At 51.1% G+C, this 25,670-nt stretch overlaps 1 protein-coding gene across 1 annotated transcript in view; it reads right to left on the reverse strand.

Moving 5' to 3' along the window:
* Positions 1 to 3,327: 3,327 nt before the first annotated feature.
* Positions 3,328 to 25,670, reverse strand: part of XXYLT1 (xyloside xylosyltransferase 1) — a 169,604-nt gene continuing 147,261 nt past the window's right edge. Inside the window, exon 4 of the mRNA XM_047099726.1 lies at positions 3,328 to 6,523. Coding sequence (XP_046955682.1) covers positions 6,127 to 6,523 — 397 coding nt within the window. The 3' untranslated portion in view covers positions 3,328 to 6,126. The remainder of the gene's footprint in view (positions 6,524 to 25,670) is intronic.

Consider the following 25,670-nt stretch of genomic DNA (forward strand, 5'->3'; position numbering starts at 1 on the left):
TGGAGCCTGCCTCCTGGAGACGACAGAAGCCCACGCAGGCACCAGAAAGGGATGCCCGGAGGGGATGGTTGTTGTGGCTTCCTGGATTAGAGGTCAGGTTAGTTCCCCTGACAGGTGGGATGGGATGAGAAGGACACGAGTTTGCCAAGAAGCTGCCCGCCTGTGACCGTACAAAAGGTCCTGCACTTTTCATAGCACGTGTGCACTTATCGTTAGAAGACTGTATTTCTGCCACCCCCCTCGCTCAGACTGTTGCATGAACAGGAGAGGAGCTGTACATCCCGACAGCATACCCCCAGAGCACAGAGACTCTGCACGTCCCTGGCCCCTGGCCCTGTGCCATCCTGTGCATTGGGAAGTGCCAGGCCCGGGCTGGACGAGGGTTAGAGGTATGGGAGAGGAAGACTCCAGAGAGAGGGCCAGATGCCTTCATGGAGGAGCACAGGATTCTACACGTGGGGAAGCCTGGGTGTGATCCCAGACGGCAGGACTCAGGTTGGCCACAAAGCCTCCCATGGCACAGCATAGGACTGGGGACCAGCTAACACGCAAGGGAGAAGGGTGTCTAGGGTCTCAGAAGGACTCTCCTCTGTGGGTTATCTCATCTACTGCTCACAGCCGTCCTGGGGGCCGCAAGGCCCGGAGCCAGCTGACCTCTCTCCACTTCACAGACACACCCCCCCACTGGCCAAGGCCAATGTCGTACCACTCACACAGAGAGCAGCCCCAACTCAGCCACACGTTTTGGAGGACCCCCATAGGATCACGGGTCCACGTGTGTGTCCATGCACAGAGACGTGAACATGAGCACAGTCATGCAGACAAAGTGAGGCCTCATTCTGGTGAGAGTGGGGAGGGCGCTCTGGGCCCCACTCAGGCAGAAACATGGGTATGTGTGCACCTTACGGTCCAGCAGCGTTATTCCTGGATATACCACACAAAGCAATGCCTACCAGGTCCACAAGGAATAGGACAAAGTTGCTCACAGCGGGGTCCTTTGTGTGGGGCTGGGGTGGAGTGAGGAGGCAGGTGGGGGGGGGTCATGTGGGTGCCCGTCAGTGTGGACGACGTTGGGTAACCTGGTGAGAACACGTGTGGGGCCGCAGGCAGCCCTCACGTGTGTACATGATAAGGAGGATGGATCTGAGAATCTTAGCGCCGAGTGGAAAAGAAAGAGCAAGAGAATCCCAAGTTACCCAAATTAAAACACATGTACACAAAACAATAACACCATTTTGCACAAACACAGAAGACACACAGAAAACACATGAGGATGTCTATCAGGGGCTGGGGGTAGGAGACGGTGATAAATGGGAATAAATGAAACGACAGGCCTCGTAGGCAGCAGTGGTGGGAATAGGTCACGTGCTGAGGGGTGTCATGAACTCACCCTCTATGCCTGAGGTGGGAAGTGATGGTGAGGAGGACATGGCAGAGCAGGTGAAAGGCACATATTGAGAACTTCCGGCCTCACTCACAATCCACACTGGACAGACCAGGCTCTCTGCACCTGGGGGACCTGTATGCCCCACCTCAGTGGGTGCTGGGGGACAGGCAGAGGTGATGGCACAGTCCCTGCCCTCGAGGGACTCACAAGTCAGTACAGAAACTGGTGGAGACTCTCAAGCTGAGACTGGGGCTTCTCTGCATGTTCTGGAAGCTGCCCAGAGTGAAACAGGAGGAAGGAAGAGGGTTGAGTGGGAGCATCTTGCTTCTTCCACAGACACCCAGGTCTCTGCTGTCTGCAAGGCCCTGTCAGGGAGGTGAGGCCACTGGCTCCGCACAGCCCAGAAACACCCCTGGCTCCCTGCTCCTGTGGTCCTGCTCAGGGCATGGGGCCAGGAGAGGGGACAATCGCAGCAAATCCTACCTGTCAGGGAAGGCATGCAAAGGCCCTTCCAGCTAAGAATGCATGGCACTTGGTGAGGTTGCTGACTGTCTGTAGGGGGCGGACACATTTCCAACAGACTGGGGGTACACCTGGAGACACTCTGGGAGCACAGCCAGCCCCAGTTAAAGAAGCCTTCACTCCAGAAGGTTTTTTGGCCTTTGCAAGTACCTCAGGGAGTGGCAGCTCCACCAGGCCTCCCGACTGGGGGCTCCAGACTCAGTACTGCCCAGGGTGAGGCCTGTGGGGGCATGGGACCATCTACAAAGTGGCTCTGTCTGGGAGGCTCTTTGGGAGACAAATAAGACAAAAGCTAAGACAAGGCTTCAGCTGTCATTGCTACCAGGGGGCTGTAGGCAGAGGCATGGGGCTCGTGGATGGCAATGAGTTTCTCTGGATTTAAATACCTCCCATAGTTTGTCTGCATCCCTCAGTTTGCCTGTTCAGACTCCGGGGTAAGTTGCACTAACTATAACTTGCGAGTGAGTCTCCCTTTGAATGGTCATAAATTCCAAGTTGGTAAATGATGAGATCTGGAGGTCTTGAGTTTGATTTAGACTCCCTGTCACATGCACGTGTGAACAGAGACGGATGCATACAAATGTGTGCCGGGGGCAGGGAGGCTGCTTGGAGATCTAGTCCAATCCTGTAGCCCCTTGTAGCCCAGTTGGGAAGGGTTTATCCAAGGACCCCTGACTTCCTGATCACGGGCCTCTCCAGAGTGGTATGGCCAACAAAAATATCAGACCGCCTACAAACAAGAGTCTGGTCATCCACTGGGCTGAGGGAGGTGCCACCAACACATTTAACGTGCCCCAAACGGCTGTCATTTGTTTTTTAAAAGGATATTTTAAGTGGTAAGAATCCTCTTGTGTCTACGTATTATTTATCTGCTTGCCAAGACCTTACCATCAACCTTCCTCCTACAACACTACTTTGAGGGAGCTCTTGTTACCAGTGTCTCAAAGTGGGGAAAGAGGTGAACTTGGATGTCCCAGACTGCCCAGGTGGTGACAACACAACATGGATTCAAAGCCAGGCCTCTGCCTTAGGTGTGAGGCTCTCTCTACCATATCACCCTGCCTGCTTGGAAATTTCTGCTTGCCCTGCCAAACTCCACCTTCAGCCAAACCTCTGGGCCCTGCATGTGGACACGAGCCAGGAAGTCTTAGTATGAGCAAGGGTTTGGCCTTTAGTCAAAGCAGGGGCTGCGGCACAGCTAACTTGCTCCCTTAGCCCGCAAACTCCTGGTGCACTCTGGCTGGGGGCCCACTGACCCAGCACGCTGCTCTTTGGGTTGATGAGATGCTATTGAAGGGGATGCTGTAGCGAGGCTTTGACACACATGTAAGAATAAATCTCTTCCACAAGCCCACGAGCTTTCCAAAGGCCAAAAGATAATAGAATCAGAAATGAAAGCAGAGGCTGGAGATGCTATTATTAGGTCACTTTTATTTAGAGAACTAGGGCATCCATAGGGAAAGTTGAAAACCCAGAGCCTACTTAGCCGAGATTATGTTTTCTTACGGTCAACGGTAACCAGGGCCAACCAGGAGTAGAATAGCCAGGGCGACACTTACCTGTAATTACCTGTGGCAGCGGCTACAATTTAATAGCATTTATTGTTTATTACAAAAGTAATTAACATTCAGAAATACAGAAATAAATAAAGATGAAGATAGAAAGCACCTTAATCCTTCCTAGTTCCCAGAAACGTTCTTTTCAGTCTTCTGTTTTACTCCTTCCTATAGGCATATATATGCTCTGCAGTGAAAGTTTTCATCACACAAATTAACCACAGCACAATTGGTTATGTCTGTACTACAATGATGATAACAGGATTCCAGTGATGAACCGGCCCTCCAAGATCTGTCCAAAAGTGGCTCATCGTACAGCACAGGAACGCCCGTTGGCTCTGCTGGGCTGGCTGGACTTCCCGCTGGGTGTTATTTTGCTGTTCACCAAGGCCACTGGTGACAGAGGAAGGGGGAGCTCCCGAGTAGGTGAGCTCAAAAGTAAATGAGGAGATTTGACTTGGCCTTTGCCCATTTTGATCAACCAGTTTACTTTTTCTTTGTAATAACAGAAGACTCTCATGGCTACAGAAACATGTGAATTATTGAAATTGATGTAGGAAAAATACCTTTGTTATTCTGAGTCTAAAATTCTTTAGCATTTTATCTTTTTCCCATTGAAATAATTTTTTTTTATGTGATGTTTGAAACATATGGGTTTTAATTAAATATAGCAGAACAGGTTCTCTTTTTACATGTACACATACACACACATATGTAATCTTACAATTAAAATGAGGATCACACTGTACATATAATCTTACATTTTGCATTCTTAACAGTACATTGTAAGCATTTCCCAAGGCATTAGATATTCTTTAAAGATATGATTTTAATGCCCACATTATTTTATTCCTTGGATATAGCATACATTATTTATCCCCTAGTCAACACTGGAGGTTGCTCCTGGTTGTTCTCTATTAAAAAAACTCAGTGTGATAAATAATGACTCTCTGTCCACATCTCTTGCTATTTTCTTACAATAAATTTTAGAATTTGAATTGCCTTCATGAGGTTTTCATGAGTATTATCAAGAGCATACATAAATCCCCCAATACGATGCACACAGCAGGCATTCAATAACTAGTAGCTATAAATAGGAAGTCGAGTACCTAAGAGAACAGACCAGTTCTGTCAGAGCAGAGTCAGGAGAGGGACACGCTCCACTTCGTCAGGGGATGATGTAACCGGGCAGTCTGGGCTAGGAAAGGTGAGAAGGGAAGGGACTGCCTTTGCTCCCGGGAGCAGACGGGCCCGCCTATACCCAGAATGCAATGGTTCTCGAGTGACACAGCACTGTTACCCTCCCTGCTCCCGCCTCAGACACGCTCCCCCGTGGTCCGTGGTCTGCAGTCCACAGTGAGCACGCTTAGCTTAATCATGTGGACTTGGGTGGAGGGGGGGGGAGGGCGGGCGGCTCTGAATGACACTGATTACACTCTTGATTCGGAACCTTCAGGTAGCAGTAAGCTGTGATCAGAGAACAAACAGCATAATCATTGTGTTCTCAAATGATTTATTAGCTGTTCTCACTCATGGTGAAAAGAAATAAAAAAGTAAATGAAATTGAAATAAAAGGAGATGAAAATCTAACAGCAGTTCCCCCATCCCGAGGACCTCTGCTAGAGTAGACAAAATGGACCACCAGGGGCTTCATGTCTGCATCTTACAAGGGAACTCATTCAGAGAAGAGCCTAATTTTTTCTAAGGTACAGGATCTGATATGATACAATAAGAAAGTCACAGGATGATTTTTTTAAGCAGAGACTGAATGCTTATCAGCCTATGAGCGGCACCCCTTCCGGGCCACACGTTTATGCACATACACTGCTGGGCTCCTCTTTGGAATGAGTCTTTCCCGTCCAGACAACTCTACTGCGTGTCCTTGGGGGTGGCCAAGCTCTGTTCTTTGATGGCGGATCTGATTTCTGAGCACAGTCTGGTCACCTGAAGCCGGCTTGGATGAATAAGGGATAATGAGGTTCTGTGATGTAGTTGGGAGAGAAAAGCTGTGGAGGCTGAAATAATGAGCCCAGTTTTCTCATGTGGGCCACTGCTGGCCATAAAGGCTCTCTCCCCGCAGAGGTGGTGACCTTTAAACCTATACGAGGTAATGTGGGCATCGCGGGAACAAGCACACAGCCTCCCAGGGTGCACATGTGGAAGGCTGATGTTGATTTGGATGCTTAAACTCTGGGCTGGCTGTTAAAACCCCGGCTCACTCGTTCAGAGCTCCCTGGGATCTACAGCAGTACTGTTTTGTTCTTTTCTGCAAAATGGAAGCTTGTTAATGTAAAATAAATGTATATTTGGTCTAAAAAAGTCCAGGCATTTCCATTCTTTGGGGGCTAAGGGCACAGAGCGCCATTTTCTTTCCTTTCTTCTCTTTAAATGCCCGCTTCCTAGCCCAACGGAAGATGTCTATGTGTTTGCCCTCCACGATGCCTGGTACCCTGGAGAGAAAAGGCCCAAGCACCAGCAATGTGTAGGCCAGGCCTCACCGGGTGGCCTCAGGACAACAACCTGTGGGGTGGGACAGCTGCAGCTGTCATCACAAAGGACATCCCCATGGAGAGTCAGACGCCACCCTGGGGCCTGTAACAGAGGCACCCCTTTGCTTCCAGGAGATCCAGAGATCCGAGGGCATGGCAGACGAGAATGTACCTAGGCCTCCGGGATAGGGGTGTTGCAGTTCCCATGGTAGATCTTGACGTGGCCCTCACACCGGAAGTAGGCTTCAAAGACGTCACTGTAGCCGTGGTCCCTCCACCAGGTGCAAAGCTGCCGGTTCCAGGTGCAGTCCAGCACGTGGAAGAGCTCGGGGTGCTCCATGCCGATCATGGTAAAGAAGTCCTGGTCCCCGAGGTGGCCGCGGAAGTGGTACTTGTCAGCCAGCTGCTGCACCTGCGAGGGTTCCAGCAGGCGGCCGTAGAGGGGGGACTGGCGCATGGCCTCCAGGTTCAGCAGCATCACTCCGCTGTTGAAGCCGGGGAGCCCCTCGGGGGGCGGGCTCCCAACCCGGGTCTTGGGGTTCTCATGGCGGAACTGCCAGAACGTGTGCCTGGGAAGGGGAAAGAGAGCAGATTTAACCTGGTTTGGGTGGGTGAAACAGTCTGCCGGCCCTATTTTCCTGGGGCTTCACAACCAGCCTGGAGGGAGAGGCCATTTTCACTCCAGTTTCACAGCTACGAAAACTGGGCAAGTCTGAGGTTCAGAATCAGCATCGTGCGGTGCACTCTCCTTACTGCAAGCCTCGTGGTCTTCCCATCAGCCTCTGCTACTCCAGGATGACGTCATCACGAGCGTTTGTATAGGACTTAGCAAGCAGCAGGCACTGCATGAAATCAGCTTATTTACTCCCCACCATAGGTGCTCTGTGGGATGGTATGGTACTTCACAGCTGAGGAAACTGATGCACAGAGAGCTCTATAGCTTGCCCAAAGTCACACAGCTAGTAAGCCGCTGCAGAACCAGGGACTAAATAAACCCAGGCATCTGTCTCTGAAGTCCACTTCTTAAGACAGAAATGACCCAGATAGAGCTAGCTTGCTTTCTTTCTTTCTTTCTTTCCTTCCTTTCTTCCCTTCCTTCCTTTCCTTTTTTTTTTATTTATTTATTTTGAGAGAGAGACAGAGACAACATGAGTGTCTCTCTCCATGAGGGGAGGAGCAGAGATCGAGAGAGAGAGAGACAGAGACAGAGAGAGAGAGAGAAAGGGGGATGCCAAGCAGGCTCTGCACTGTCAGCATGGAGTCTAATGTGGGGCTTGAACTCCCAAAACTGAGAGATTGTGACCTGAGCCAAAATCAAGAGCCAGACCCTTAACCAACTGAGCCACCCAGGCACCCCAGGCAGAACCTTCTAACCCCTTGTCTTTGACTGTGATCTTGAAAAGGAGAGGAGAGAAGTGGGGAGGAGTGCTTCTGAATCTGGCGAAGAGGTAGGAAGCTAACTGCAGGCTGAAACGAAATAGTTTTCTGCTTTAGAACAAGCCTCATTTATTGAGGCCCCAAGCCTAGCACTTCTGAAAGGGTGGACAGGGGTTGGAGGCTTGAAACAGCTCTGGGCACAAGGAAATGGCTTAGGATGAAAAGTGGCTACAGAATGGCCAGGTAGAATTGTGGCTATTTTAGAGAGAACATCACCTCGGTGTCCGTTTTTCTCAAGGCGGGTTTAGAAATCTGACCTAGGCCTACGGTTCATGGGGTGTTAGAGCCAGAGGGACCCTTCTAGGTCCTCTATCCAAATGCTTCCATTTGGAGAAGGGAAGACAGATCCAGACACCTCCTTGTGGGTGACAGGGTTAGAGTGCTGGCCACTCTGTTCTCCAACCCCCTGAAGTGCCTGTGCAAGTTCCCGTGCGCGCTGCAGGGGTGGGCGGAAGGGGGAGGCGGAGAGGGCCCAGGCTCCTGTCCCCAGATGCACAGTCAGCAGTGGAGCCCACGGCTGGCAGGAAGGAAGAGAGATGGCAGGCCCTGTGTCATGGGCAAGGGGCAGGGGAGCATTCCACATCAGACTACATCCCCCCTATTCTTACTAGCCCCACTCCTTCCCCTCAGAGTCCTCAGGATGGGGAACGTGTCAGGGAAAACCAAGTCTGCCCCCAGCCTGGAAATACCACCCCCGGGCCTGCCAGAGGTCACTCCCCCGACCACTCACAGGGCAGGATCTGTGTGGTGAAGCGGACGGCGCAGTGGAAAGAAAACCAGGGTCCCGGCCCACAGTGGCTGCAGCGATCCATTTTCCAGTTCCCACACATTTCTGCATGTCTGGGAATGGAGAGCCCTTCCTTGAGGTCTCGCATATCACAAAGGGCACCGAGAGTTTGATCCTGGTGAGGGGAAAGCGCTCCCCTTGGACATTCTTACAAGTGGAATAACAGGTCTATTGTTTGAATTTTGCCATAATTGGACTATGAGTGGAACAGAGGTCTGGCGCCTGCTTGATGATAACAACCTTGGCAAAAATAAGCTTCTAGAGCAAACGGAGATGCTGCAGCCCTTCTAGCCACAAAAGCCTACAGTGATGGGATCGCGGGGGCAGTGGAATGCAGTCTAGCAACTTTGTCCATTTTACCATATTTCTTCCAAATGGTTAACTTCAGGTCCAGGAGCAAGCCAGCTAAGCTTCTACCAAACGAAGCTTACATGAGGGGCTCTGGCCCCGTGTGAAACGGCCTAACGGGGTGGGATTGCCAATTCCTCACCTGCCACAGCACCATGAGGACGGCAGAGCCCTCTTACACTCCCCACCTCGGCTCCTAGGGACACAGGGACATTACTGCCTGCATTCCAACAGCGAGGGGAGAGAGGTTCTCAGGGCGTCAGGGGCAGGCCCGACTTGAATATGAGGCCTCGGATCCCTAAGGCCCCTTTCACTTTTGCCTCAGATTCCACAGGCTCGAGTTTCCAGGAGCAGCATTTGGAGCTCAATCTCATTTCTGAATTTGGCGGACATACCCAAGGCCACAGGCTCTGGGGACCAGGCCAACAGGTGATGCAGAGGTTGCTGGTGCTTCACTGACCGGAGGTCAGCCCCGAGAGCCTCTCTGAGGGGGGTCAGAGAGTGCCTCAGACACTCACCTTCCTCACAGGGCCTGGGGCTGGCCGCATATATTCACAGGCCACTGCCAGTGGTATGTGCTGAGGCTGCAGGAAACCTCTATATGAATGTAGGTATCTGGTTCCAAGTCCTGGAGCTTCCAGAAGTTTCTCAGATTAAGTTCTAAGCCCATAGTCCAGCCATGTTGCCCTGACTCGTCATCTGGACTTGGGCCTCTATGGAGGCTTGTTCCCATCCGCCACTGTCACCTGGAGACCCACATTAGAGGGGATAAGATTTCTTTCCCTTCAGGGACGGCTTCAAACTGCAAAACAAACCCCTGTGCAGATGGCCCATTGTAAATACTGAGTCTTTCTAGAAATCAACAAGCCTTGTTGGGGAAATGACAATTAAGAACCTTCAAGCACATTCTCCCAGTTATGGGCAATGAATTTCCTAAATTTTTTCTAGTGAGTATGTCCTAACTAACAATCATAAAAAACATTATTAAAAATGAGTAAACTAGTTTTCATGAAGAAAACCCGTATTGATGGAAAGAAGTATTTGAAATCATTTTGAAAACAAAGTCATTTCCTCTCTCAAGTCCTTCCCTGTTGATCACCGACAAAGTCACTCCAGCAAGTCTCTCAATAAGAGAGCCTGGCCGGAGAACCTAAAGTTCACATTCCCTGCAAAAGAAACACGTTCATTGTCACAAATAACCCTTTCTCCTCCCACCATCCCAAATCACAGACTCTCTTGCCCTGCCTATCTCTCCATGATTTTCTCCTGGGCTGGTCTTTCTTAGCTAAGGGTCAGAGCTTTCCACTTTCACTTTCAAGACGGGAGAAGCAAGGATGGGAACATACAACGAGCCTGGACAGTCTGCATAGAGCTCCCTAGGAAGGTTCTAGAAGACCCTGCTGACTCAGGCTGAGTTCAAGCTCTAGGTTCCCAGGTAAGGAAGGCTCCATTTTCTGAGATTTGTGAGGACAACAATGTCTATGGCACCTCTCCTCACTGTGGCTCACCCCTTGAGTGTTCATCAGAGTCAAGGGCAAAGTCACTAATGAGCAAGCAAGGCTGGGCCCCTTCCCGGAGGAAGCATACTGTCTGGATGCTGTCTAATCAGTGAAGGCTGGAATCAGGAAACACTACTCCCTTTATGCCCATGCTTGTGTACCAGGACCAATTAGCTTTTGTTTGACTTGGAAGGGGCCCTGTTTTCCAGTCCTCTGAGAGGAAAGGCCAGGAGTGAAAAGCAATGTTCAGTGATAGCCCAGGGTTCCATCCACCCCAGGTCCTGTGAGGTGACAATTCTGGGTGATGTGGGGATGATTTCAGAGCAAGGACAATGTCTCTCAGTCCTATCTTGGGCTGAAGTTCTGGGAGATGGGCACAGACTCTTCAGGGAGGGAGGGAGGGAGGGAGAGAGAGAGAGAGAGAGGATCCCAAGCAGGCAGAACAGTGCGGAACCTAGTGTGGGGCTCAAACTCATAAAGCGAGAGATCGTGATCTGAGTCAAAATCAAGAGTCGGATGCTTAACCGACCGAGCCACTCAGGCACCCCCACCATGAAGCTTTAAATGGCCATTTTCCTGGGGCATTCCTTACTGCCAGGAGTATAGCTGACCCTTATCAGGATCCCTTGCTAGCAAGTTAGGTCTCTAGCTTTGCTGTACAGAAATGTTCCCAAAGTCACACGGACTTTTAGCGGTAGGACCGAGACGAGAGGGACCCCTCCGGGAACCACCAGCCTACCCGAACCTGAAGACACATAAAGACTCTTAGCTCATGTTCCTTTTTTACAAAGGAGGATGCTGAAACTCAGAAATGACGCTGTCCATAGTCACACCGCTGAAAAGGCAACCCCACGATCCCAGGCTAATCATTTTCCTTTTCCACAAATGCCTCTGCTCAGAAAAGGCAACCGCTCCTTCCCAGCCCTAAATGAGCCCTGGGGCAGGTGGGGCGGTGCCACTTAGTGCCAGCCTTTCAAGAAGCGCAGAGTTCACGCTTTCCCACCTGGCAGGGACTACCTCTTCCAAGCTCAACACGCCTGCACCTGGAAGGGGAGCTGGGCACCTAAATGACTGACGGGCCTTGCTTGGGGCAGCAGGCTGGAAGGCATGTGTTCGCCCTTGTTTGCAGGACCTCACAAGAAACATATGTTTGCTTTCAAAGACCAGCCCTGTTTGTGGGCCAGCAACTGGGTTTCCAACCACAATATGCCCAGAACTGAGAGAGGAAGACAGGGCAGGGGTTGAGGCAGGCGGCACCTGGGCAAAGCCAGGAGTGTCGGAAGCAGACTGCCCGGCAGGAGAGCCACACGGCAGGGGTTTGCTGGGGGCCCTCCTCCAGAAGGCAGTGGCACTGGGGCCTTCCACTTGCCTCTCCCTGCACCAGAGGCATGAACACAGGCTCCTCTGCAAACTCCTGGCATTTCTGCAGCATCTGCCCCACTCTGAGAGAATGAGGGTTCACGGGAGTGAGATGAGCAGAGGATGGTCTGGGGGACAAGGGGAGAGCGACAGGGGTTCCTATCTGTTAAGCATACCTCCCCACCATCTGTGTGTTTCGGATGCCATTCTGGAGCCTTTCGCTGGGGGAGGAGGTCACAACAGCGCACTGGGGTAGGTATAACATGAGCCAAATTTTCTAGAGGGCAGACTCTTATGACCTGAACGACGGGCTCGTCAGTCTTAACTACAAGATGCCTGAGCTCTCTGCTGCAGTCTGCTAGGGCTGCCCTAACGAAGTGCCACAGACCAGGTGGCCTCAACATCAGCCGATCCTCTCCAGTTCTGGAAGCTGGAAATCCAAGATCCACATGTCAGTAGGGCTGGTTCCCTCTGAGGGTTGAGCAAGACCCTGTTCCACGCCTCTCCCCAGGCTTCTGGTGATGTGTTGGCAATCTCTGGCTTCCTTTAGAAGCATCGCCCCAATATCTGCCTTCATCTTGACATAGCATTCTTGCTGTTTGTGTGTCTGTGTCCAAATCTCCCTTTTTAAGATATTAGTCATACTGGGTTAGGGGCCTACCCACTCCAGTGTAACCTCATCTTAATTACATCTGTGACGACAACAAGGTCGCAGTCTGAGGCACTGGGAATTAGGACTTTGGCATATAAACTGGGGAAGGGGGCATACACTCCCCAACAGTGAAGATGAAGGAAAACAGTACGTCTTATTTTCAGCTGTGTTCTCACTGTCCGGACGAGGAGGGCGCCTGTGCAGTCTGGAGAAGCCCTCAGCAAATTCCCTGACTCCCGCTACTCCCAGTGAGCCGAGACAGGCCATCATGACAGGCTGGGTCACGTCTGTCCAGAAGGGTGAGAGAGGTAGGGAGGAGGTAGATGTCTGCAGCTGAACACACAGGTTGTAGGGAAGAGCAGAGCGATTCAGAAATGTGGGTGTGGGTATGGTGGTGGGGGGTGGGTAAGAGCTTATGTAACACCAGTTGGCCAGCAGAGAGATGCCCGAAAGTCCACAATGTCTCCTAGTTCTTAGGGAGCCGTGCAGGAACACCAGACAACACGCTGAGTTGAGAGAATAATCAATCAGCGATCATTAACGGAGCACCTAACGGACCCTGATACAATGGCCAGTAGATCATTCTTGCAAGGAAGAAACCAGTGGTCTATCAAGGAGATGAGACCCTGATGTGAATACACCAATACTGCAGTCGTGAAATGAAGTGAGATGAAGGGGTCTGCATCTGGAATCAGGAGGCCGGGTAAGGGCAAGCTCTACAGACCCCTGGGCCTCTCAGGGCTTTGGTTTGCTCAGCAAGGGCATGGAGATGGTGGGGGGTGAGACCCACAGGGCTATAAATGGGACTCTAGGAGCAAATGTGTGCACAAACCATGCCCAGCACCATGCCCCTGAGAAGTGGCCCTGACTGCCACACAAGGGCAGACACCCCACCCTGCCCAGGCTCCTCTCATGGTGTGATGATCCTTAGAGATCAACCCCCGTCCACCTCGCCAGCCAGAAACCATCTGGAGGCTTCTGTTGTGATATGGTGATATGGCTTCCTGCTTCATGAAGTCTAGAATAAAGGTGACTAACACTGTCTCATTCCCAAAGCTGCACCAGTTATGACCAGTCTTCACTGCAGGACGCAGCAGTGGAATCATGGAGGGCAGACATCCCTGCCAGGAAGGCCTCTAACTTGCCACAAGGTGGCCCTCCAAATGCCCACAGTCGTCCTTCCTCCCGGAGACCTCTGAAAGGGCTGCTGGTCAGCCAGAGGCCTCCCATGGCAGGGCAGAGCCAGAGTCCCAGGCTGCCCACTCCCCCATGCCCACAGGAGGGTGGGATGCCCTTCTCTGAAGGGCCAGTCTCTCCTCTCATACAGCCAAGGAGCATGCAAGGGCCCACCCACCACTGCCCAGGCCCAGTCTGCCTCAACATCCCGGCCACATGGGCTTCTTCCCACACTTGCTGCCCCAGAGCTGTGAACACAGGTGGGTGGGCTGGGGAATTCATGGTCACTCTCTCTGACAAATAGCTCCAGAGCACGATGTGCCAGAACTGGTTTAGGCCCTGGATGGCTGCATGGGGCGGGGGGGTGTGGAGGCTGGGGAGGGACAAGGGACAGACAATGGAGGAAGGGGCACTGGAGGGTTCAAGCAGGCAGAGGGAGCTCAGAGGGGCTTCATGCCTGGGCTATTTCATGCGTGATGGACACTAACAGCCAGGGCAAGGCTAAGAGGATAAAAGGGGAATGACCCATTCAGTCTTGAACAGATGCCAGCGGGACCTGGGGCTGGATACAGGTCACAAGCGCAGAGTGTGAAGCAAGCATGACAGAATTCTGGAGAGTTCCAACATTTTGGGGATGGAAGAGGAGGAGCCAGGAGAGATGTAGAACCTTGGAGTAGCCCAGCTACCTGTGCCCCACACTGATGGCCTGAGCAGCCCGTACCGACTCAGGCTGTGGGCCATCCATCTGCTGTGGGAATCCCCGAGGAGCCATGCAGACCTCCAGCTGGGCCTGTGGGCTCTCTGTGCTCATTCCAACCTCCCGTCCCCAGCCCTGTGACCTAGTCTGACTGTCCCCAAACTTGCTCCCCCTCCCACTCCTCCTCATCCCTAACCAATCCAGTGGGTCTCCAGGCCTTCTCTCCCTAGATGCAGCCCTCCAAACCCTTTTGCTGACATCAACTGCCCATTCTCTGCTTCTCATTCACTGATCTGGACAGAATGACACCTCAAACAGTACTAAGTATCTCAGCCCCCACCCTCCCCAAGCAGAAACCAATCATGCCGCCTCCTCCCAGGCCTCCTGGGAGCAATGCACACTGCCTCCCCACCCCACCTCCCACTTCCAGAGCAGTTGTCCCCTATCCATCACAGCCTGAATCCTCCTTGCCCCCTCGCTCGTCGCCATGCCCACCACCCAAACCCTCTTCCACTTGCTCCATCCTTAGGGGCACCCTCAATAATTTCAATGGTCATGATGATGGCCTCACCTTGGTGTCATGGTTCTTCAAACCCCACCTGAGCTACCTACTCAGTTCTCCCTCCGTGAACCTTGCCACCAGAAGGCACTCTGCTCCAGTGACAATGGGAAGCTGGGATAGGTCCCCTCTGACTGCATCACCCTGCACGTACCCCCACAGAACCAACTCGCCGGCTCCTTGGGAATTTCTGGGGCCCACCCCTCCTTATTCTCTAGATCATTAGTTTCCCTGGATCCTCCTGGCTCCCTTCCCACCCTAAACTGCTCCCATTACTGGGGTCATTCTCACTGCATATGAGAATATGGCAGTATTAAAAGCTGCAGAGGATGGGAACTTGGAAATGCTATAGGAGGCAACAGACTTTGACAGAGGTGGGTGATACACACCAAGGAGCTGGACACTTAGCACTGGGGAGAATGTGGACAGGATGGGAGTCTATACGCCGAGGGAAAGGAATGTGTATGCCAGACTAAAGAGGGAAGAAATGGGGGCGCCTGGGTGGCTCAGTCAGTTGAGCGTCCGACTTTAGCTCAGGTCACGATCTTGCAGTCCGCGAGTTCGAGCCCCGCGTCGGGCTCTGGGCTGATGGCTCGGAGCCTGGAGCCTGCTTCCGATTCTGTGTCTCCCTCTCTCTCTGCCCCTCCCCCGTTCATGCTCTGTCTCTCTCTGTCTCAAAAATAAATAAACGTTAAAAAAAAATTTAAAAAGAGGGAAGAAATGTAGGGGGAGTGGCAGTGTGGGTACTTTGAGGAATGATCATCATGATGATGGCTAATAGGGAGTACTTACTGTGTGTCAGCTCCTATTTTAAGTCCTCAAATGCATTGATTCATTTAATGTCTATGACACACAAATGAGGTAAGTAGTATGATCTCCATGTTATAGATGAGCAAAATATGGTAGGGAGATATGAAACATTTGCTTATGGTCATAGGAGCCAGGCAGAAGAGTTTACCAAGAAGTGGGAAAACCCAGGATACATCTGAGACTAGAGAAGGGACATAAATGAGAAGATGCAGGTTTTGAGTCAGGAATAGGGGATACTGAGAAAGCTCAGTTACGGCGAACTCTAAACCTTGGGAAGGTAGGAGGTGAAGTCACCTATGGAGACAGAGGGCCTTGGGTACAAATAAGGGTTTGAGAGAGAGAAATGGTTTACGAGGGCAATGAGGAATCAATAAAAGCTGGATAAGGGATTTGCCTGTGTATGGAAGGTACAAGTAGAGTCAGGAACCCTGGGATTGACAACCAGAATGTGTTATTCTTCTTTATGACTTTAGGGCCTGGTGTGGGTATTTGGTTCCTAGCAGGCCCTTGAGAACTGTTAAGTTTCAAATGGATGAATGGACAGATTAAAGAATGAGTGGACAAAGGAAATCAGATGGCAGAAATTTAAAAGAGGAGAATGGTGAGTGAAGGTGGAGGGACAATGGTTCAGAAAGGCAGCTGGGGGAGAGTGTGCCCCAGGCCCTGTGAGCTACAGCCACAGGGGTCTTCACTGGGGGTAGCCAGGTCTCAGTTGGGCAGAAAAAAATTTTCATCTGTCCTTCAAAGGTTCTTCCAGCTGGTAGGAGAATTAAAGCGACATGAAACAGATTAACAGGAGAAAATCAACATTAATTTTGTACAAACGGGAACTCTACATGCTTGAGAGGCTCAAAGACAGAAAGGTTAAATGAGGTATAGATGCCATCCTGAACTAAGGAATGGGATAGGGGCCTGGGGCTTCAAAGGGGAGGAGGGCAATTCATAGGGCAATAAAAAGAGCAGATGTTTGGTAATCAGATGTTTGCCCTGCCATACAGATGGATCATTCAGATAAAATTTATGTCCAGTAATAACTCTTATTCTGGGAAAGACTCCCAATTTAGATTCTTCTAGGTAGGTAAGAGAGGAGCAAAAGTTTCTCTTGAGCCTGCAGGGTCTCAATTGCCTTCAGCTCAAAACAGTCTACACACCAAAGTGGCACATTTGGAGAAGACTTGTTCTGAACCCTTGTATCTCTCTCAAGGGAAAGACAGAGAAAGTGATATTATACATGGAAAATCCGATAGACTCCACCAAAAGTCTGGTAGAACTGATACATGAATTCAGCAAAGTCGCAGGATACAAAATCAAGGTACAGAAATCAGTTGCATTCTTATACACTAATAATGAAGCAACAGAAAGACAAATAAAGAAGCTGATCCCATTCACCATTCCACCAAGAAGCATAAAATACCTAGGAATAAATCGAACCAAAGATGTAAAAGATCTGTATGCTGAAAACTATAGAAAGCTTATGAAGGAAATTGAAGAAGATACAAAGAAAAGGAAAAACATTCCGTGCTCATGGGTTGGAAGAATAAATATTGTCAAAATGTCAATACTACCCAAAGCTATCTACACATTCAATGCAATCTCAATCAAAATTGCACCAGCATTCTTCTCGAAGCTAGAGCAAGCACAAAAGGCCCCGAATAGCCAAAGTAATTTTGAAAGACCAAAGCAGGAGGCATCACAATCCCAGACTTTAGCCTCTACTACAAAGCTGTAATCATCAAGACAGCGTGGTATTGGCACAAAAACAGACACATAGACCAATGGAATAGAATAGAAACCCCAGAATTAGACCCACAAACGTATGGCCAACTAATCTTTGACAAAGCAGGAAAGAATATCCAATGGAAAAAAGACAGTCTCTTTAACAAATGGTGCTGGGAGAACTGGACAGCAACATGCAGAAGAATGAAACTAGACCACTTTCTCACACCATTCACAAAAATAAACTCAGAATGGATAAAGGACCTGAATGTGAGACAGGAAACCATCAAAATCCTAGAGGAGAAAGCAGGAAAAAACCTCTCTGACCTCAGCTGCAACAATTTCTTACTTGACACATCCCCAAAGGCAAGGGAATTACGAGCAAAAGTGTACTGGGACTTCATGAAGATGAAAAGCTTCTGCACTGCAAAGGAAACAATCAACAAAACTAAAAGGCAACCAACAGAATGGAAAAATATATTTGCAAATGACATATGGGACAAAGGGCTAGTATCCAAAATCTATAAAGAGCTCACCAAACTCCACACCCGAAAAACAAATAATCCAGTGAAGAAATGGGCAGAAAACATGAATAGACACTTCTCTAAAGAAGACCTCCAGATGGCCAACAGGCACATGAGAAGATGCTCAACGTCGCTCCTCATCAGGGAAATACAAATCAAAACCACACTCAGATACCACCTCACACCAGTCAGAGTGGCTAAAATGATCAAATCAGGAGACTATAGATGCTGGAGAGGATGTGGAGAAATGGGAACCCTCTTGCACTGTTGGTGGGAATGCAAACTGGTGCAGCTGCTCTGGAAAACAGTGTGGAGGTTCCTCAAAAAATTAAAAATACATCTACCCTATGACCCAGCAATAGCACTGCTAGGAATTTACCCAAGGGATACAGGAGTGCTGATACATAGGGGCACCTGTACCCCAATGTTTTTAGCAGCACTTTCAACAGTAGCCAAATTATGGAAAGAGCCTAAATGTCCATCAACTGATGAATGGATAAAGAAATTGTGGTTTATGTACACAATGGAATACTACGTGGCAATGAGAAAGAATGAAATATGGCCCTTTGTAGCAACATGGATGGAACTGGAGAGTGTGATGCTAAGTGAAATAAGCCATACAGAGAAAGACAGATACCATGTTTTCACTCTTATGTGGATCCTGAGAAACTTAACAGAAGACCATGAAGGAGGGGAAGGAAAAAGAAAGAAAGAAAGAAAGAAAGAAAGAAAGAAAGAAAGAAAGAAAGAAAGAAAGGTTAGAGAGGGAGAGAGCCAAAACATAAGAGACTCTTAAAAACTGAGAACAAACTAAGGGTTGATGGGGGGTGGGAGGCAGGGGAGGGTGGGTGATGGGCATTGAGGAGGGCACCTGTTGGAATGAGCACTGGGTGTCATATGGAAACCAATTTGACAATAAATTTCATATTAAAAAAAAAAAAAAAAAGAAATGCTGGCCCCAGGAGCCCAGGAATGTGTATCTGTGATGAGGTGCCAGTGTGACAAAGACTATCAATGAAGGGACCCAGATGGTAACCTGACCCAAAGTTGCCCACAGCCCTCTGGATAGTGCCCTTCCTGGTACTGGCCCTGGAGACCCCAGGCCTCCAAATATAAGGTCCTGTACATCACTGCTAGGATGAAGCTCAAATCTGTGGGAAGCCCTAAGACCTAACCAAGAATCTGTAGGGTCTGCAGCCAGCAGGCTGGGCTGCTGAGGACCCACGAGCAGTTGGCCTGGCATGGGTGGTCAGGCCCCAGCTTAGTTCCACAATCCTGCCCTTCCTCTGAGCTGAGGCAGAGGGAGGGACTTTCATCAGGATGAAGACAAAGCCAGAGAGTTATCTTCAGAATCGGCTCATTGCCCCCAGCAGGCCCACGGCACTAGGAACACAGGAGAGAAGTGCCCAGGACACATGCTGGGGTGCTTTCCAGGACAGTGAGCAGAATGCAGGCAGAATGTAGTAAGGAAAACAGAGAGCAGCATGTGCAGAATTTAACCTTGTGTCCGCAGTTAAGCTCAATCAATCCAGCTCAGCGCCCTTCACCCTCGCAGAGGGGGGCGTTCCAACCCAGGAGCTGGACGTTGGGGAGACTACGTAGGCATCGCTGACCCAGGCACAAAGGCAACTGAACTGCAGCAAAATGTGTTACTTCTCAAGCCAGAAAAAATCTGTGTGCCTTTCCATCTCATTTAAGCCAGCTCTACCTTGGCCTGCCCCTGTTTGCTGTCCCATACATTTGTGACACGGGTCTCGGTCAAAGGTAAAAACGATGCTTGGCTGGTTGGCAATTGACAAACATGGGGGACCTCCCACTTGTCAAGCAGAGAGCAAGGATACAGAGGGCAAGAGCCCTTCGCAGACTCATTGTGTGAGGGACTCACCAGGGATCTTGTTAAAATGCAGAGTCTCATTCAGAGGCTGCATTTCTGATAAGCTCCCAGGTAATGCTGAGGCTGCTGGCCCAAGGATCATACCCAGAAGGAAAAAAATGGTAATTTTGTTATTTTTATAAAGAGAAGAAAACCACGAGAGTAGCAATGATATCACTTTATCCTGTAACGGCCATAAAACAGGTACACAGATTGCCTCTTACGGATTTTATACAAACTTTATGCTGATACTTTTCTGTACCTTCTCACTTTACCACAGGGGGAGGGTGCAGGGAGGGTGAGGAACCACTAGGGAAATGTTTCCTGGACGCAGCATGTTTACTGTGTCAGGAGGGAGGGCCCAGTTCTGCCACCACCTTCTATCCCAGGGATTAGCAATCAGTCTGGAGTGGAGGGGGAGGCAGGGCAGGGAAACAGGTATACAGTAATTTTCCACTGCCTTGAAAATGGTACCTGTAGGTACACCATGGGGTTAAGAATGTAGGTTTTGGGAGCACACAGTCCAGGGTCAAATCCTGGTCCTCTGCTTACTAGTCCGGAAAAGGTACTAAAGCTCTCTGTGCTCCGGGCTTCCTGTATAGAAACAGGGTTGCTGGAAGGATTTTATGGGACAACACACGGGATGATGGAAGCCATGGACACACATCACACTCGGTGAGAAGCAATGTGGTTCTCTGCAGTGAACACACACCAGCTTTCCCCGCCTTGTCTGTGGCAGGCAAGGGGCCAACAACCAGTAGTGTGACCTTGGGCAAGTCACTTCCCCTCCCAAGGCTGCGGTTCCTGCATCTGCTTTTTTTTTTTTTAAGGTTTTATTTATCGTTGAGAGAGAGCATGAATAAGGGAAGGGCAGAGAGAGGGGGAGAGAGCATCCAAAGTGGGCTCTGCACTGACAGCAGCGAGCCCAATGTGGGGCTCAAACTCACAAACCAAACTGTGAGATCACGACCTGAGCGGAAGTCAGATGCTCGACGAACTGAGCTACCCAGGTGCCCCACTTCATCTGTCAAATTGATTAATTAGCCCTAGGGTCCTTTTCCATTCTGAAAGCCTATAGTTCTATGCCCAGGATGATCACCAAACTCCAATAATTAATCTTTCTTTAAATGTAGCACCAGTGTGTGAGTACAAGTGGATTTTTTTTTAGTTACCTGCTTTTGTTTCTAAAAGCCATTTCCATGTGTCAACAAAGCCCCATAATCTGGGTATGCTGACAGCCTGGCAGAGTCCGGGACTAATGTGCAAGACCACTCTGATCCTTGGGTACATTCTGACCTCTGCTTGAGGCTGGCTCAACATTTAGTTCTTGCTCTGAGACCCACCCTTGGCCATGGTGACGATGCAGCCGCTGGGAGCACGGGGCTTGTGAAAGAGGCACACAGAGAGCTGGCTGGGCTAGCCGTGTCCTCTAGCCCAGGGAGCCCTGAGGTGGCACCCCATCACCCTCTGCCTCCTGTGCCACTTGGACCCCCTACGACTCCATGATGCTCATGATGCACAAAGACTGTTCTTGACTTTTTTTTTAATTTTTTTTTTTAACGTTTATTTATTTTTGAGACAGAGAGAGACAGAGCATGAACGGGAGAGGGTCAGAGAGAGGGAGACACAGAATCTGAAACAGGCTCCAGGCTCTGAGCTGTCAGCACAGAGCCCGACGTGGGGCTCGAACTCACAGGCCCTGAGATCATGACCTGAGCTGAAGTCGGCCACTCAACCGACTGAGCCACCCAGGCGCCCCTGTTCTTGACTTTTTAAGCCTCTCCTCACCCAAGGGCAGTGTATTAGAGGTCATCTGTATAAACAGAGCACACCTGAGCAAAACATACCTGGCCTCCAGCCCACCCAAACATCCAGCTTGCTCCCAGCCTGCCCAGCGCCCGCGCACAGCTAGTGGCACCTCGTGCCCTGAAGCCTCGTTGCATGGCACTCCACTGCATTGCCTTCACTTTTTTTTTTTTTTTAAAGAAGGGGAAAAAAAGAAGGAAATCTACAAAACAATTTGTCCTCCCGACAGGCCAGCTTAGATCACAATCGTGCTGGGCTGGATCACGGAGCAAAAGTACCAGGGATTTATCTAGAACTGTCTGATTCAGAAAACAAGCAACGCCTCAAAGGTGGCTTGGAGGCTCAGCTGCTCCCCGTGCCTCAGTTGCTAGAACTGAGGGTCCCCTGGTCTCTCAGCATGCCGCAGGTTTCAGTCAAGATCACAGGCCTGCAGTCTATGCAATTCCAGGCAAGGGTCCAGTGGGTGAGCGCAAGGGAGTGAGGCCTGGGCTCCAATCCCAGCACTGCCCCTTCCTAGAGGTGGGGCCTACAACCGCTTAAGCTCTCCGACTGTGGCCATCTGTAAAACTGAGAGAATGAGACCTTTTCTAGGGCCCATTGGTTGAGGCTTTAACAAGTTAACGTATGCAGAGTGCCAGGGGAGAGCCTGGCACATTTATTACCTCAAGAAGTACTTACTGAACACCTACCAGTGCTAGATACGGCTGTAGGCCCTGGGAGACAGCACCAAGTAGGAAAGAAACTGACTCCTACCCTCATGAGCTCAATCAGGGAGGGGCTGGGGAAGCAAGATGCACACCAGCCAATAGGCGATAATGACTCCAGGGGACCAGAGATGGCACAAGAACACGGACCTCAAAAGAGAGACTCCTTACCCAGTCTTGGGGGGTTCAAGAAGGTTCTCTGGAGAAACCGGCATCTAAGCACAGACTTGAAGTGAAGAGGCAGGCAGGTGAAGACAGAGGTGGTAGTGAAAGGACACCGGCATCGTTGGGGGTGAGAGGGGCGGGGGTTGGGGGTGCGGGGCAGGGGCAGGGGCCAGACCAGGAGGGGCCCGTGAGGAAGGTCAGGGAGACGGACCTTGATGCCGAGGGGAACAAGGGGGTTGAAGCAAGGCAGTCTGTGTATGAGGATGGTCGCTGGCTGGGGTGGGGGTAGCTGGGAGGAGGCAACCAAGAAGCGGGAGCGGCTGCAGGGCCCCAGGGGAGCAAGGTGGTGGTGTCAAGGATGGGGAGGATTCAGGAGATGTTCGGCAGTGTCGGGTGTGTGGCTGCACCGGAGGACTGACCGATACAAGAGATGGAGGAGGGCAGGGAGTCCCGTGCCTGGGTTTCTGTCCTGAGCACTCTGGGTGTGGCATAAATGGCAACGGCTACTTTAATCATCATCACGGACTTTTGCATGGTGACGCTGGCCAGTCACTTCCCGTCTCCCACCTGTACAACGGAGAGACCTTCCCAGCTCAGAGAGGCTGTGGCTCTGGTTCCTGACATCACGCCACCCATAACCACCCCAGCACCAGCACCATGGAGCTCACTCTCGCCCTGGCGCATTTCTCCAAACGGAAGACAGGCTGGGAGGATGGGGAAGGGGACAGCTCTGAGATGCTGGCCAGTGTGGCTCTGTCACAAGCCACACTTCTTTCTAGATGGCTTGGAGCAAATGTGTCTTTCCCTTGCTCTTTCCAGACAACAGCCAACCTCGCCGTCACCCCGGGGCAGGTGAGCCCTTCTCTGCCCCTGCTGCATCACGCTTATTTCCTAGGGAGAATTTCTCCCCCGCTTCAAACTGAAAGTGATCCCCTTAGCCCCTCCTTTGGCCCCTTCTGCTTAAGTCTCTTTTCTATGCCTTCCAGACAGTTCGCCAGAATCTCTGCAGTGTCTGCAGTGCTCTTTATAAAGGCATTAAAGAATCAGAACAACCAGCCTACATATTTAGCACTCTCTTCAGGTGTCCATGCAGGCATGCCTGGGGCCGCCTGGACTTCTGTAACTTCTCAGCTTTCTCTGAGTACTGGGGCCTGGGCTTAACCAGAGCAGCCAACCTGGATTTGTATGAACGTGAGGAGTGGAATTTGTAAAAACCAGACAAAAGTTGGCATTCAAATTAGATGCTAGTCCGAGCCACTACCTGAGGAAAGTAATTAGGAGCCTCTGAAAAGAACAGCAGTTCTGTCAGACACTACTCCTGGAGCCATACTTCTTCTAGAATATTCTCTGACTGGTCAAGGGGTAGCCTCTCCTCCTTGAGGGTTCCCAACCACCCTCTCTTCTGCCTTTGTCCCCACGGCAGTGCCAGACCACTGACTGAGGAAGCTGTGTCCTGACCTGAACCACATCCGAACTACTTAGGCACTTATCGTCACCCACCCACGCCTCCAAGAGGCACCCACCCCCGAAATCCCGGAACCAGCAGAGAGGGGATGAGCTGCTCCACTCTTTGCTCCACATGGAACCTGCAGGGCTGGCTTAACGGGGAGGCTACAGTTTTCCAACTTGGTCCCAGCCTAAGAAAAAGCAAGAAGAAACTTCAGTGTGGACACACCCTAGGAAGGAAGCTCAGAAGAAAAGAAATGAACCAGCCCAGGAGAGCCAGGCCAGGCCAGGCCGCATGACAGCTGTGTCACCAGCCGGCTCTGCCAGCCTGTCAGCACTCTGCTTAAACCCACATCCATGTCCCTAGGCAGGCCGGCGTCCTCCGCACTCCCGTCCTGTCAAGGCCTCCTCCCTCACCACCTCTTGCCCGAGACTAACAGACACCTGCCCACATGTACACAGGCCCGGAGTGGCCCAACCAGGTCTCCTTGCCACTCACTCTGTTTAGACACAAACGTGCAGGGTTGCTGACACAGGAAATGACTACCTGGCTCAACCCCCACACCTCCTGCAGAGCCAGACCCCTCATGGGATCTTGGGAAACTCACCAAACCGAGCTCTGCAAGCTCCATGCCCTCCTCCTCAGAAGGGCATCCCAGAAGCAAATGTCTCACTGAGCACACTCTGAGTTGACTGCGTCTCCCGCAGCCCGTCTCTGGGCATGCAGGGACCTGAGGCCTGTGCAGGTGTCCACTCTCCCCATCTTCATGCGGTCTGCTTTTCCACACGGGCAGGAACCTCGAGGCTGCATCATCAGGGGCCCCTCTCTATCCAGACAGGGAAGGTGTCTGTCTGCTGATGCCATTCTGGCTAGAATATGCTGCTTCTCCTCCATGACAGTCCTGTGTCGCTCAGCTCAAGCCTGCCTCTAGGAAGGTTTTCTCAGCCACCCCACTCTTTTCCACTTCCCCTCGGGCTTCTCTCATACAGGAACTGTGCCACGGGTGGCAGTGCTTCTCGAACTTTCTTGTACACACCCAACTCACGTCTGGGATTCAGCAGATGCGGGAGTGGGACCCTGCGCTTCTGGAGAGCTCTCAGGCAATGCTGATGCCACGTTCCGCTGGACGCATTTTGGGTGGTGAGAAGGCAGAGGGAAGAGCGAGGACTTCTGAGTCAGTCAAAAGTCAGTCCAGCTCCACTGGAACCAGTCAACACAGCCCCAAAAACTGCCGTGAGGAGCACACGGCGTCACGCAGTGCCTGGCGGTCCCTGGAGTCCCAGGCGTTCACCAATGCACTTTCCCTTCCTTCTGCTTCAGTTCTCTTCCTGTGGTCGTAGGGAACGGGGTGCCTCAGGAGAGACAGATTGCTAGAGAAGTCCATGAAGTAACTTAGGAACACTGTCGCTCATGGCAGGTGACGGATGATGAGAGTTCTGTTCTTCCTCTCCTTCTGTGCCCGGTCCTGGGTCTGGCGCATAACCCGTGCCTGCATGATGGGGGAGGGGGTGGGAGGGCCCGAAATCCTGTCTCTTGGGCCAAGGGTCTCCACATCTAGTTCTGAGTGTTTGTGTGCATGATGCTGGGGAAGGGGTTGTTGGGCAATTCCTCGGGCGACTTTGTTAATCTGGATGTCTGTGCGTGAGCAAGGGCAGCTGCTCACACAAGGGACGGACCACAGTGGAGCAAGAGCCTGCAGGGGGCAGCCAGCCCCGAGCCCTGTGCATGCCCTTCAGTGAGTATGATTCCCACGGCAGGCCAGCAGCTCAAGAGAGGAAAGCTAGGTGCTTTCAGAAGCTGCACTAACCAGTCTGACTGGGAAAGAACCATTTAGCAAAACCCTTCCTCCCCAGTCCTTTGCCTGGCCTGTAGGTACTCAAGCAGCTTCAGAGAGGGTCTTGCTTGTTTCCAGGGAAAGGCTAGGGACTCAGGGAACCCCACTCAATACATAATATCTAGTAGTGTTGCTTCTAGGGTCTAAAAGCAAAGGCAAGAGAAAAAATGAGACCAAAGGCCAACCTGTCTTTAGCAAGGAGGTCTACATCCTGACGCCCCCACCCTCCCACCCCCACCCCCCATACAAAAGCAAATCCCTTTGGTCTTACTAAGAAAATTATGGTGTTTCAACATACTGTAGGGGATGCCTGTTGAGCCTGG

Source organism: Lynx rufus, unplaced genomic scaffold, assembly GCF_022079265.1.
Source record: "Lynx rufus isolate CCGP_SWC_20201006 ecotype Redwood Valley unplaced genomic scaffold, mLynRuf1.p SCAF_5, whole genome shotgun sequence".
Taxonomy (NCBI): domain Eukaryota; kingdom Metazoa; phylum Chordata; class Mammalia; order Carnivora; family Felidae; genus Lynx; species Lynx rufus.